At 44.8% G+C, this 14,358-nt stretch overlaps 1 protein-coding gene across 1 annotated transcript in view; it reads left to right on the forward strand.

The window, feature by feature from the left end:
- The window catches only part of ARHGEF26 (Rho guanine nucleotide exchange factor 26), a 115,056-nt gene that overhangs the window by 79,922 nt on the left and 20,776 nt on the right, over positions 1 to 14,358 (forward strand). Inside the window, exon 10 of the mRNA XM_028504526.2 lies at positions 638 to 792. Within this exon, the coding sequence (XP_028360327.1) occupies positions 638 to 792 (155 nt within the window). The remainder of the gene's footprint in view (positions 1 to 637; positions 793 to 14,358) is intronic.

Here is a 14,358-nt window from a genome sequence, read left to right on the forward strand (position 1 = left end):
ACCAGAAAATAGCATGATGCTTTCAGGGGTGAATTTCTATGAGGAAAACTAGCGTAAACTTAAGAACAGGTGTTCGGAAGGTGTCTGTGTAAAGAATTAGTAGACAAATCACACATTTGAGAGGAGTTTTTTTTCCTTTTGAATAAAGTCTGTTTAATTCATAAAGTAAATGTAGACTTTTATATTTGTTTCTTAACTGGAGTTATCTATATTTTCCCGTACGTTTAGATTCTGACCTGTGAAATGTAAAATACCTGCCGGTGTTACTGATAGGTTTCATTCTGAGGATTTTCGGTTTTAAGTGATTCCTTATCAATCTTCTTTCTCAGTGGAGAATTAATAGAAAGAATTAATATAATACTTACTTTCTTGTTGATCCAATAGCAGTTTCGTATTGAGTTTTAGTTACATATGGGCAAACTAGTGTTCTTTTAATATTGGGAAATAAAATGTTCTCTTTCACTTTTTATTAGAGAATTACTATACTTCTCTAATTCTGTTTCACAATAATATACCTATAAAATAATGATGCATGCCATAATATATATAATTTGTTTGTAAGGCTTATATTTTACGTACAATAACCTTAAAGGTGCTCTCATTTGGCTCCGGGTGCTGAGTTTTTCTCTTTTCACAGCCTTTTCCCCTAGTCTCCTCCTCCCGGTGGCTGGTAAAGAGAGGCGAACTGACAGCCTACGTAGAAGACACCGTACTTTTCTCAAGAAGGACGTCCAAACAGCAAGTCTACTTCTTCCTCTTCAACGACGTGCTCATTATCACCAAGAAGAAGAGGTAAGCCTCTCTGTGGTGTTGCTCGCTATGGGTCCAGTTTCAAAGCTCTGCAATTCAGGTGCTTGTTAGAGGTGTTCGTCCTTTAAAAGCTGGAGATGTTAGATGTGTGGTTTCTGCACACGGAACCACAGCAGCGTCTGTGCCGCATTCGCTTTAACTTACCTGCACAGCTGATTCTTGAATCGTTAGCAGCGTCAGCATTCTAGCCAGGCTGTATTGAGCTTTTGCAGTGGGCAGACCCACGTTCTGAGCATTTTATACATTCATACTATTGAGTTCTCATGGCATCCCTCGAGAGGGAACATTCTTCTTATTCTCAATCAGCAGTTTTCAGATCTCTTCTTTGTAGAACCTTTCCTCTGACTGAGAACAAGTCGGGATACACATCTAATGCTCCTGGTAACTTAATTTGAAATCTACTGCCCCTCCTGATTGGTAGTCTAAAACGTTTCCCATGACTGGAAAAATGTTCTTGATTCTCTAATACTCTCTTCTTAAGGGAATATAAAGTAACTCGGCTGGTTGGCACAGTGTTGATGCCTCTAACTTCAGACTTCTGGTTGTGCACTCATGAACTGCTCTGGGGAGACATCCAGGAGTACTGTACAAGCATGCGTGCACATGCACACACACACACACACACACACACACACTCCCCTCAGCTTTGCTCTTCTCTAGGGAACGTTGTCACTATACTCAGTATATGTAGGACTGTAAAATATTTTCCTGCTGGTCCTTCCTGAATATTCTGTCTTTCCCAGAATGCGAACGTAAACATAAATCTGTGGTGTGTCATTTCCACAGAGGAAGGCAGCGCTGGTGAGGAGAATTGCTGGCATGTAACCGAAGCAGGGGTAGTTCGTAGGGTGCAGTTTTGACAAGGTGAAGAGACTCATGGAAACAAGCTTCTAGGAATATGTAAAAGACATGTCAAAATTTACCATAAAATATGTATTTAAATTCTACTTCTGACTTGCTGACATGTTGGCTTGAGGAGGCAAACGCAGCGAAAACAGAGGCTGAGCTTTTCTTTTTGCTCCTTTAAGTCAGACTGTTATGAATGATTTCAGCTGTTCAGCCGTCCGGCTGAGCTGAGAACTTTGGATGGTCTCTCCTGAGAAGCCATAATATAACTCCGAGGGTTATTTTTCATACTTAGGAAAAGAGTGTTTCCATAACTTTAGGAAGAAATGATTTCTCTTACCTTGGGTCAGTTTAAATAGTTCTAGGAGCTAAGTCAATGTTATAAATAAAAGATTGGAGAGACATTATAATTTTTGTATTTTTATGTTTTGTTGGTTTCCTATGAGATAGCATGTTTTTTTGGCATTCTTCAGGATGTTTTGTTTTTGGGGAAGAATAATTATATATATATGACTCTTCAAATGCCAGAACTCTTGACTTTTAACATCTTCCAGCTGTTGAAATATTTGCTCTGTCTCAATGGACCAAAAGCTTTGTCCAAGCTTTTGATTTAACAATAAAGTATATTAAACCAATTTTAAATAAAGTGTAGTTTTGATTATGATCATTTCAATGACTTGATGAAACCATTAAGGGTATTTAAACCAGGATAGTACAACTTTTATTCTTGGACTTGCATAGAACTACCCAATAAATATAGACTTTGAAAGTTAGAATTAAGGTACATGTTATTCTATTAAGTAGAATACTTTTCCCTCCGTAGGAGATTTTGCCATTACATTTAATGTTGCTTTCCTAGCCATCCCACATGCATTTTCTCAGGTAAACTTGAACTTGTATTGTAATAAAAGGAACAGCAAAGTATACGGCTCCAATGGAGAGGGCAACCTGAGTACCCAACTTTGCCTTTACCGAAACTGGAATTTTCTTGCCTTCACCATGAGCTCATCCTATTTCTAAGGTGCTCTTGACTCAGCATGGCACTGAGGCTCAGGTTGCCTAACCTACATACGTGGTGAAAGTGGCAAGCAGAACACAGAGGCTGGACAAACAGGCTTGGTTAAAAATGTACAGTATGCACAGCCCTATTTACTCTGCAGCTTCAAGGAGGCAACTACAAATGCTTCACATGCCAGAGGCAGCAGCGGAGGAGATTCAGCAGCTTTCAACAAGGCAGTAATTTAGGCTTGGCCACGAGGTGCAGATAAAGGATTACTACCTGCGCCAGCTCTGCGGGACTGATCCAGCCCCCCGCTGCCTAATCGTAATTCCGGGGTTTAGTCATGGAGCCTAGCTTCTGGATCTCCAGTGGTTTTCAGCTTCGGGGAGGCTCCCGGGCTACCGGCAGAGACACTTGGGAGGGAGTTACTCTTCCTCCTTCCCAGTCTGGCAGCTGTTCTGTGCCGAGGCCGGCCGGCCGCAGATGTCTGGGGTGTGTGGCCGCCTCTGCTGGGCAGAGCCCCCGTTACTGCTAGTGCTTGCAGAGCGTCAGTGACCACGGCTGTCTTCTAGGACAGGAATTTTCACTTTGTTTTTTTAGAATATCAAAAAGGAAGTTTAAAGTTTCCTTCAGCTTTGGACTGTTCATGAGTCACTGTGTTACTAGTCTCTTCCACCACATTTCAAAAGGATACAGGATCCTCGCGACTGTTTTGAATGAGAAAGGGAAATCTCTGGCAGTTGACGCTTTCACCGAAGATTAGTTGGGCCCTTTTGGAGCCGAGTTCCCCACTCGGCTCTCCTGAGGCCTGACAGCGCCCTGGCGTGGGGCTGCCGTGTGCTCCGTAGGGTGTGTTAGCAGCTTCCCGGTTCCTAGTAGCACTGTCCTCCCAGGTGCAGCAACCCAGAATATCTCCAACACTGGCGTATGTTCTCCGGGGGCCAGATTGCCTCCAGTTGAGAGCCACTGTCCTAGAGTGGTGGTGAAGTGTCAGCCAGCGCTGCCTCCATCGTAGTGACAGGGTGAAAATCTGTCAGACCGGACACAGTAATAATTGGTTGCCGTGTTGTGCTCATAGCTTAATGGACAGTAACTTCTTATACTGTACAGTCTGTGCCTGGTAATAACTTATTTATAATCATCCATTACGGTGTACAGAATATGTGCTGTGTCCAACCTTAGGTATTAAATACTACTTACTCTTCCCAGTTCTGCAGTGTGAATACTGAAATCAAGCCCTAAATAAGTTCAAACTCTCAAAAGACTTATTTTGTAAGGTAGTTAGCTGTCTTACTATTTTCATACACCAGCCTTATATCTGGCTTAGGTCTTCCCTTCCGATGTATTCTTTAGATAAAAACAGTTTTTTTCCCCAGCTGCTGTAGCAAAGTGCCACGCAGTAGGTGTCTTAAAGCAACAGCACTGCAGCCTCTCACAGTTCTGGAGGCAGAAGTCTGAAGTTGAGATGTTGACAGGCTGCACCTGCTCCGAAGGCTCTGGGGAGGAACCCACCTTGCCCCTTCCCGCTCCCGGTCACTCCTGGGGTTCCCTGGCTTGTAGCAGCCTAACCCCAGTGTCTGCTTCTGCCTTCACGTAGCTTCTTCTCTCCTGTGATTCCCTGTCTCTAAACCCACTCACCCCCATATAAGCACACAGGTTACTGCGCATAGGAGCCGCTCTGCTCCAGAACATCTCATCCTAACTTGATTACATCTGCAAAGACCTTGTTTCCAAATATGGTCAAAGGCACAGGTACCAGGGGCGAGGGCTTCAACATGCTTTTTGGAGGGCGCAGTACAACCCAGTCTCCTCTCCCAGCCCTTCGTCACGAATGTTCTAGGCCAGTTCTAGAACACGCCTTTATTTTTCGAACACTGATGGATGCCATTTTTCATAGTTTAGGAGGATCATCACAGTTATGTGACTTCCACGCCTCTACTGGGTGGTGGTGTAGGTTATCTTCATTCAAGTCTTCTCCTTCAAACACGGTCCTTCTCCAGGGCTTCTGTCCAGCTGGTTGCTCCACAGTGAACCTGAAAGATGACTTTGACTCCCAGTTCCTCACTGCACTTCCCTGTTCAGCCAGTCTCCATTCTTCTAAGCAGCCCGTGACATTGCTTCTCTCACATAGCCACTGCCCCGGGACCCCACCTTGAATCTGCCATGGAGACACATCTGACTGGATTCGTGCCACCGTCCCTCCATCCATTTTACATTGCACAGCCAGAGTGCGCTTTTCAGAAGACAGACCTACGCAGTTCATCCCTTGCAAACTCCCCTTCCGTTGCCTTACCTTGCACTTGGTATAAAGCCTCCCTGAAGCACCTTTCCGGCCTCCAGGACCTGGCACATGTTTCTTTCTCCACTTAGACCTTGTCCATCCTGTGGCCCATGGGCTGCATGCAGCCCAGGATGGCCATGAATTTGGCCCAATACAAAATTGTAAATTTACTTAAAACATTCTGAGATTTTTTTTGTAATTACATGTCACGGTGTACTTAATACAACTCTTCTTCCAGAGATGCCAAAAGGTTGGGCACCCCTGGAATTCTCCCTGCCCCCTAATTCCTCTCCACCCCAGACCTTTTCTAGGCAAAGTCCTTTTCATTGTTTAGGTCTTAGATTAATTGTCAAACCCCTTGGGAGTTCTTCTCCATTCCTCTAGAGTGGGTTTATTTTGGCTGCTTTGTGGTCCCATAAAACCCTGCGTTTTCTTTGCCATAACATTTGTGTTACCATGTGTCCATCTCTTGTTGACCTTTGCATCCTCGGTGCATAGCCTGATGCCTGTCCCATAAAGTTCATTTGTAAATATCTGCTGAATATCAACTGTTAATGGCAAATGGCACCAGGTGTTAGACCTTGGTTCTTGAGTTAGGCTAAGAAGAGAATTCAGCACCAAGACTCAAATACGAGTGACAGTTGTAGACAGTCGCAGGGGTAGAGGAAGTGAACCATGGAAGAAGTGAGCCAGCATGGCCGTGTGGACTCAGGAAACAAGTTACAGAGGCAAAAGAAGGACCTTTGGAGCTTAGGAGAAAGGCTAAGCTAGTGCACCTGGGAGAAGAAGAGGGGGAAGGCGTGGGCATGCTCCAGCAAGACGGAGAGAATGCAAGAGTGCGGGCGCACAAGGGTCCTTCGTCTGAAGGGCTTTGATCTGTCTTCCAAAGGTGGGGATTTTAGGGCAGGTCTCAGGGGAGGATCTCAGTAGACTACTCATCAGCTTTCCAGGTGTCTCTTTTCACAGTCCTGGTCTCTATTAATTGGTCAGTGCCAGGGCAGGGGGTCATACCACTGAAGCCTACATGTTATCCCTAGTTTAACCAAAAGCGTCACTGTGGTCAACAGACCCAAAGCTTTGTCTTAAGAGGCTATTTGATGTGGACCAGAGCCTCATTGTCCTGGGGACTTAAAGCTTAAGGGAGTGGTCGTGCAAAGGCTGGTATGGGAGCTGTATGAGGCCATTCTCCAGCCCCCTTGTTCCTTCTCCAAGGGGGTCGACCACAGGACTAGCAACATACCAGGGAAGGAAAGGTCGGGAGAAGGTCTGAACCACGTGATCAGCAATATGAAAGGTCAGGGGGTCTAAACCGCACGGCCAGCGAAATGCTAGAAGAGAAAAGGTCACCCTGGGAGGTGAGGTCCCACCCCAGTTTTGCCCATTGCTGGGTACCCGGGGCTTTCCACCCTGGTAACCTTCATACCTGGCGTTGGTCCTCCTCTGCTCATGCCTGTCTGACTGTATCAAACCAATCGTGTGGATGATTAAATATAAACAATTCCAGCGAATGCATTACTCAGTGGACAGCCTCCTCTCATTTCACCCCCAAGCTAACATTTCTTTGAATGTTCTTTTATGTGATTTCTGCATTCTACTCCATTATGTAATCCTTTTTAAGTAAACATTTTAAATTAATTTTGGCAAAAACAACTCTGGAGCTTGGTTTGTCATGGGGCCTCTGGAGTTTCACCTACAGAAGACAACCAGATTGTTAGGACTGTGTTTCCAAAGCTGTGCTCTGTAGGGGAGGTTTTGGGGGCTCACTTTTGTTTTGTACTATTATGTCAGCCAGTGGTTTGAGCTGCAAGTAAAAGTATACTCATACAGAAGGGTTAAACAGTAAAAAGTTGAACTGTCACACACATGCACAAACAATAAGAAGTCGGGTGATTTGGGGAACCCTCCCTATTGTATTCCTCTTAAGGAAATTTACTCTTTGACCTCTTAGAAAGCTTTTGGCTGTATGTAACAGAAATCTCACATAGAAGTGGCTCGAACACAGAAGGCATTGCATTCACTTCTCTGTCCAGACAGGAAGCCTGAGGGGGGTCAGCCGGGGCTCAGAGGTCACCAGTAACCCAGCTCCTTCCCACTCTTCAGCTGCTCCGAGCATGGGGCTTCTGGGTTGCAGGTGGCTCCTGCAGGCGGCAGGACTTCATGCAGGATCAGAGACGGGAGGCTAGGGTGAAAATCGGAGGCTGAGCCAAGCGGCTCTGTCCTCAGGTGGCTTTTCTTTTTTATCAGCAGAGGAAAACCTTTGCCAGACAGTCCCCAGAGGACTTCTTCTATGTCCTGGGGAGTCTTGGGTCACAGGGCTTGTTCCAAGGGAGGCCGGGAAAGCCAGCAGGTGATAAAGCGGACCAGGAGAGCCAGGATTGCTTTGGCTCTGCCACGAAGGGGCTGGCACCCTGGGGCTTAATGGACAGGAACGTGGGGGGCTGGCAGCGGACTAGATCATATTTCCAGTGACAACAAGGAAATCCTGCTTTCCACAGAGCCCCACGTAACAGATGAGTAGTTTGGGAAATGGGAAAAACTCTTTAAAAGAACTAACACTTTGCCTTTAGGATGAATGGGGGTGGGGAGTATTCGGTTTGGTGGAGAAAGAAGTGCTTGGAGATTTCGAACCCACTTCCTTTTGGCCGGCCTTCCTCCTCCAGCTGGGGTTCTTGTGAGGGTCTCCGTGGCAGTGCCTTTTCGCTCCCACCAGCACAGGGGTGCCCCTCAGTGCATTTGGGGCAGATGGGTGGGCGTGGTCTGGGTGTTGGCCACACCACCAAAAGCATGCTGAAATCCAGTCTAGTCTTGTTACCTCTAATTATAATCACATGTGATGGTTTGGGGTAGCCCCTGTAGTGACATGAGTAAGGAATTGCGATAGTAATGGTGGCGATGAGAATCTGTATTATTGAGCATGCTGTTCGCTGAGCTCAGCATGTGTGTGCAGTGTGTCATTGAGTTAACAGAGCGGCCTTGCATCACCTCCATCGCACAGATGAGGACACTGAGGTGGGGAAAGAAGGACTCTTTCTTAATGTCTCAGCAAAGCCGAAATTCCCTTTAGAGCCTCGTCTCTAAACAATTTATTTATTCCTTGACTTCATTTTTGTAGAGTATTTTTCACCATTCTCCATTCCGCAGTGTCATTGGGAAAAGCATCCTGTGCACCTTTGTGTGTTGTTTTGGTAAACACGTATTCCCAAGCAAGTTTTGTTTGTTCAGCGAGTGTGTTTATGGTTGTGCAGGGTGTAGGAGGAAATGAGAGCTTGCGCCAAATTGCATTTGCGAGCTTTCCTCTACCTTCAGCTAATCCAGCACCCGAGTGGGAGGAAAAGGTTTTCCTTCTCACAGTATTTCCTTCCCGCAGACAGTTAAACCAGTAGGTTTCCACTTCCTCCTTCCCCTCCCATAAATACTGTGTATATTGACATAACTTGAACTCGGTGACACATTACGAGCCCTCCGGGTTGAAAGAAAGGATTTTCTCTAGTAGAATACTACCAGATCAGTATCAGGAGTTCAGGGAGTTCAGTTCCAACTTGCACTTCCCCAAGTAGTCTGAACGCCCGGTGGCTTAAAGCTGTGCACGCCCCGTGGAAAGGGCCACGGCCTGGTCTGTGCGTTTCTCCAGCTTGAAGCCTTGCCCATTACGGGAAGGAGTCACCTGACACTGCCTCTCCTCCCCTGCAGAGTAAATGCCTTCCTCGGGAAATCAACTTAAAGAGTATCCCGGGTAAAGGAAAGGCAAGAAGACTGACTCAAAGCTCTTTTATTGCTGCAACATAAAACTTGGTTGTTTCTGACAACCGTGATAGTGGGTTCTAAATTCAAGGCGGTGAGATGGGGTGAGGGAGAAGTGAGCGCTCCCTTTCCCTTTTCCTCCCCCTCTTCATCTCTGGTCTCCTCACATGCCCTTGACTCCTCTACGTAATGGTATTGTGTCCTCTGTTCTGTAAGAAGAGTGGATGTTGCCATTCACTGTTGAAAGTTGCTGTGACCGAGGGGCACCATGTCAGAGTGAGGGATCAGACAGGACCTGGCTGAAATCCTGTCCGTGGGATCTTGGGCAAGTTACTCTTAACCTCTCAGAGCCTCAGTATTCTCATCTGTAAAATGGGGAATGATAATTCATCCTCTTCATGGCATTTCTGTGAGAATTAAATGAGCTAATGCTCATAAAGCTCTTACCACAGCAAACACTCTCTGCCGAGCGACTGATACCTGCTGAGTGGTGCTATTCCCAGCATGGTGCTTCTCACTCTCAAGATTAAATTATTGCCCTCGGCTTCTAGAATATTTCATGGTTTAAGAAAACGGTTTGAAACCTTTAGCCATTGCTATTCATCTGGAGGCTGTGGAGCACCCTGGGGTCAGACCTAGATTGGTGGCCTGAGGAACAACTGTACTTAACTCCATCCCCTTCCTTCCGCCCGGATCAGGAGTCCATGCCAGATGGCGAGTGAGCAGGAGACAACCACTGACCTAACCTTTGTATTATTGAATGAGTTGATGTGAATCGTGCTCACTTTGGTAGCAGTGGTTTTCCTACAACATCCCTCAACTGATTAGGAGACACTATAACTTTGTGGCTGAAAAAGTAAATTCAGTGTATTTTCCCCTTTCATTCAAGGAGGTCAGTAGAAGTAAACTTAAACTGGAATGTGGAGATGACTCTGGTAATTTGGAGTAACTTTGGTACCAATGTAAGACGGTGCCTACTTTCTCTTCAGAGCTTCTTTAGTTCTCATTACACCAGGGGGAAAGCTTCAGTAAGTTGCCAGCAGCCTGTCAGGACCCGGGGTTCAGGGCATCCTGTGGGAAGCCGGGGAGGTCCCAGGTTGTGGAGTCTGGGGATCCATGGTGACAGGAATAGGGGCTTGGTGGTTCCACTATGGGCCACTGGCCACCTTCTTTGGTGACAGTGAGTCACAGCAGATCCTTATCTTACCCATGAATGTGATTCTCATCTCTAGTATTTGTTATGCCCTTGACAATGAGATAGGAAGCACGGGTCAAGTTTGTTAGTCTCCAGACTTATTTTGAGGAGCTGAGCAAGAAAGGCTGTTTGAACTCAGTTTCTGGATAAATATCACGCCTTGTTTTGCTGGTTGGAGCACTTGGCCAAATTATTAATTTAGCTCTAATTATGCTTTTCCACTTTAATAGCTCACATTTATTGGCTGTGAGCCAGGCATGAGTTTAGGAGCTTTGCATCCAATAATAAACCTTCACAACAACCCAAAGAGATTGGTATTATTATCCCCATTTTACAGATGAGAAAACTGAAACCAGAGAGGATCAGTAACTTGCTCATATCACAAAGTGAGTGATTGATAGAATTGGGATTTTTACAGACACTCAAAATCAAGTCTGTACTCTTAACTGCTATACTGCACTGCTTACTTTAAAATCGTGTATTATTTCACTAAAGACTTTTTTGTATAATTCCAACACAAACCTTTGAAATTGAAATCAACTTCAGTCATGTGAAAAGTGTTTTGATCTCTTAACTCAAAATATGTTTCACTATAGTCCAATATTCTCTACCCCAGTAATGTTTAACCAGAGTATTTTTATTCCAGTTAAGCACAAGATCAAATATGGGGATTTAGAAATCACATGTGCAGATGGAAAAGAGAAACAAGTTGACATCCGCAGAGGAAGAATTCTCATAGGTGTCTTGAAGGACGGCAGGAAGAGTGTTCTTTGATCTGATAAACCCCCCTTCACCCCCTCGGATCAGCGTACTGGGAGACTGGCAGAGCCCAAATAAATCCCTGAGAGAAAAGCCAGAGGGCCTTGGAGAGGGTCTTGGACCATGACCCCCAAAAAGGGTGACTTAGCCATGTTACAGAGGCATTAGAAGAGGAAGATAGAATTTCAGGAGGTCACAGGGGCTCAACACCATCGAATGTCATAGTGCAGATGCCCAGGAGAGCGGTGACGCCCACCCCAGTCATTGGGGTTGGTGGGGCGTGGGCCACGATGGTGATGGGGAGCAGTTTCCCAGGCACGTAGGCACGGGGTCTGAGACCGTGAAAAGGCATGTAGCTGCTGGCTGAGGAGACCTTTGTCTTGACACCAGCAGGTGCAAGGAAAGGTCTTTTCAAGATAGGGAAGCTGTGTACCTGTTTTATAGAGAGCCTGGGGAAAGGAAGCTACTGAATAGGTTTAAAAACATACCTAGCTCAGCGATATATGCAGAAAAATGTGTTTTGTTTTGGACAATTCTTGATAGCACCTTTTCTTTTAAATTTAACTCTTTTATAAAAGGAAGTGTTGGGGATGCTGGTTGGGTTTTCAGCTGTGAGATTTCAGCTATAAAAGAAAGTTCCAGAACAACGCCAAGGAGGAATGTGAGACAAATGATAGTGGGCTGTGAGAAAGCTGGCCTCTACAGTCTCGCCTTCCCCTCACGCCCCACTCCCATCATTCTTTGCATGCTCCCGGCTCTGTCTGGGTCAGCTAGCCTATTTCCCATTCTTGGTCATCCTCAGTATGTACTTAAGGTGTTTGCTGATGAGGCTTATGGCGGAAACTCTCCCTAAGACATTTGCATGTTTCAAAGCACCTCCCTGGTCACCAGGCTGCCCAGGTGTGTCTGAGCCCAGCAGGAGGGCCTGTTTTGTCACCGCCCCTTCTTTGTGACTCGCAGACCCAGAACCTGGGTCCAGGCAAATGTCTTGGTTTACAGAGTGAGATTGGGACCCAGATCTGTGTGTTTTTCAGACATTTTCCCCAGATGTCCCAGTATTTGTTGATGAGCCCGTGCACTCCCCACAGATTTGAAATGGCACCTGTGTCGTGTCCTAAAAAGTGTTTGGCGTCCCTCTGCAAGCATGCTGTTCTGCATTCTTTGCGAAAGCACCTGTCAGCTCACGCCCCAACCTGTCTTTGGATTTCTGGAGCTTCACAGTATGCTTGCACTCAGCCATAAGGCTACTTCATGCTCACTCTTTCTCACAGCCTTTCTGACTGTTCTTACGTGTTTATTTTTGTGTGTGTATTTTAAAATCAGCTCGACCCTGTCCTCTCCACACTGCCTCCACCCTGCAAGAAAACCCCATTTGTATTTTTGCTTAGATTGTGTTAAAATTAATATATTAATTTAGGGAGAATTGATACTTGTACAATATCAGACTTTCCTAGTTATTGAGGCCTTCTTCTGAAGTACAGCATTTGAAGGCTTTCTTCTAATAACAGAAACTGGTTACATTTAATCCTAAGTATTTTACATGTTTTATGGCTATTATAAGTAAGATTACATCTTCTATTATTTTTCTGAGTATCATCAGTATACAGGAGAGCCTTTGTTCTAACCCAAACCCTTTACTGAGTTTACTGTCTGTCACCCTGTAATATATTTTCAGTCATCAGTGTCATCTGAAAATTATCAGTTGTTTGTAGGGGAAAAAAACATTTTCCATAGTCCCACAGTCACTTCGCCTGTACCAGTAGGTATGCATAGACACCTGGAGTGATGGAGGCCTTCACAGTTCTGCACTTACTATTTTTAAATTAAAAAATTTGAATATGCTTTTAAGCCTTGAATTGTGAAATATTTCAGATGTACAGAAAATTACCAAACACTAACTTGTCTGTCATCCATATCTAACAGATAGATACTAACTTTTTGCCATAGTTGTCTGCTCTTTGCCTTTAAGCAGAAAATCCGGTCTAATACTGCAGGTACACCTAAAGTCTCTTTGCCATTGTTCCGGCTTCCTCCTCCTCCTCCTTCCAGAGTAAGTCCTGTGCTGAGTTGGGTGTCTATCATCCCGAGCTCCCTACTGTGTAGGAGTATATGTAGAGTTTTGCCGTTTTAAAAATGTATGTTGCCTGCACTTGTCAGATGTTGTTCTGATTTAAAAGAAGTAAGTACGTGCCCATTACAGATAATTCTAACCTTTACAGAAATCTATAGGACAGAGGGTAAAAGTGCTCTACAATACCCACTTTAAGAAAGCCACTGTTCACCATAAGGTGTATCATTTTTTCAACCCATGCTGTCAGGTTGCATTTAGTAGAACCCAGAGCTGCCTGAGCTGCTTAGCAGAAGGTTTTCCCGCGGGAAGAGTAATGGGGTAGTATTTACCATCACATCCTGTTCTCTATCGATAGTTCTTTATCTTCTTTAGAAAAGAAAGGATTCTCAACAAAGGTTACGGGGCTCTCGGTGGGTTTTAACCGAGAGACCCGTCCTTGTTTATACCTCAGAGCAGCAGACTGACAGAGACTTGATCTCTGTACCCGATAGCAGGCCCGGCTTGCACAGAGCAGACAGCCTTGAAGAGCAGCTGGTGAACTTGGAGCACATATGAGACAATCAGAGGAAGTCTACATATAAACTTCTCTATGTGAGGAAAGGTGGTTTTTCCATTTGCCTTTTTCTGAGCAATTTAACTTCCTAATTACATGATTCAGATTGTTTCGGAGACTATGTCAACCATATGTTTGCTGAATGCTGGAGACAAACATGGGGAAGTGTGATTAGCATCAGCTTCCCTCAGGAAAGGGGTTTCTTGCCCAGCCCAGCCTAGCCTGGGCTCTGCTTGTTGGACGTGGGTGAGGAAGCAGCGGGGGGAAATGAGCTTGGACAACGCTGGATCTGGCTGCGGATTCCCCCTAGTCCTTCTGCCTAAGCATATATTTTAACTGAGAATATAATCTTATTCTCTGTGTCAGCATGAGAGAGCGAGATAGTGGGTGCTGACCAACATTAGGAGAAGGAATTTCATTCAATATTAGGCAGATCTGGAGAGGGAAAAATACGATTATTTGGAATCTTTATGAGATTAAATGTGTATGTGTGTGTGTGTGTGTGAGAGAGAGAGAGAGAGCATGAACAGTGAGCAAGCTAGCAAGAGTGAGCTGCTTTTCAGTATTTGTTTTATCGGGTTTGAATAATAGCTGACAAGGACAGAGTTTAAATAAAATCAACTTATTTTATATTAAATTTATTAAAAGAGTAGCGAAGAAGTTCTAAACGTTATATGCTATGTGATGAAGGTGTTTAGAGGTCTAGGTAAAATAAATGATATTGGATGATTGCTGTTGAATCAGTTAAAAAAAACATTTCCTGCTTTTTATGTTGGACCCAGAACTCAAAAACAGCGAGCAAGCCCCTGCTCAGGCATATTCAGTGACACAGATGTGCAGATGTGTAGAAATAGACACCTGGAGGTGAACCTTCAAAGCGACAAGTACAGTGGCTGCAACTCATGATCTCAACTGGAATCTGAGAGAACAGGCATAAACTGGATCAGCAGTCACCCTAGCTCTTAATGGCCTTGAGGTTGTTATCGTTGAAGAGAACAATAAAAAACATTCTATTATAATTTATCTACTTCTTCTGTCTCTAATTACCCCTGCCAACGAAGATTCAAAGCATTGATGAAACACAATAGCTGGTATTATTTGT

Source organism: Phyllostomus discolor, chromosome 2 (assembly GCF_004126475.2).
Source record: "Phyllostomus discolor isolate MPI-MPIP mPhyDis1 chromosome 2, mPhyDis1.pri.v3, whole genome shotgun sequence".
Taxonomy (NCBI): Eukaryota; Metazoa; Chordata; class Mammalia; order Chiroptera; family Phyllostomidae; genus Phyllostomus; species Phyllostomus discolor.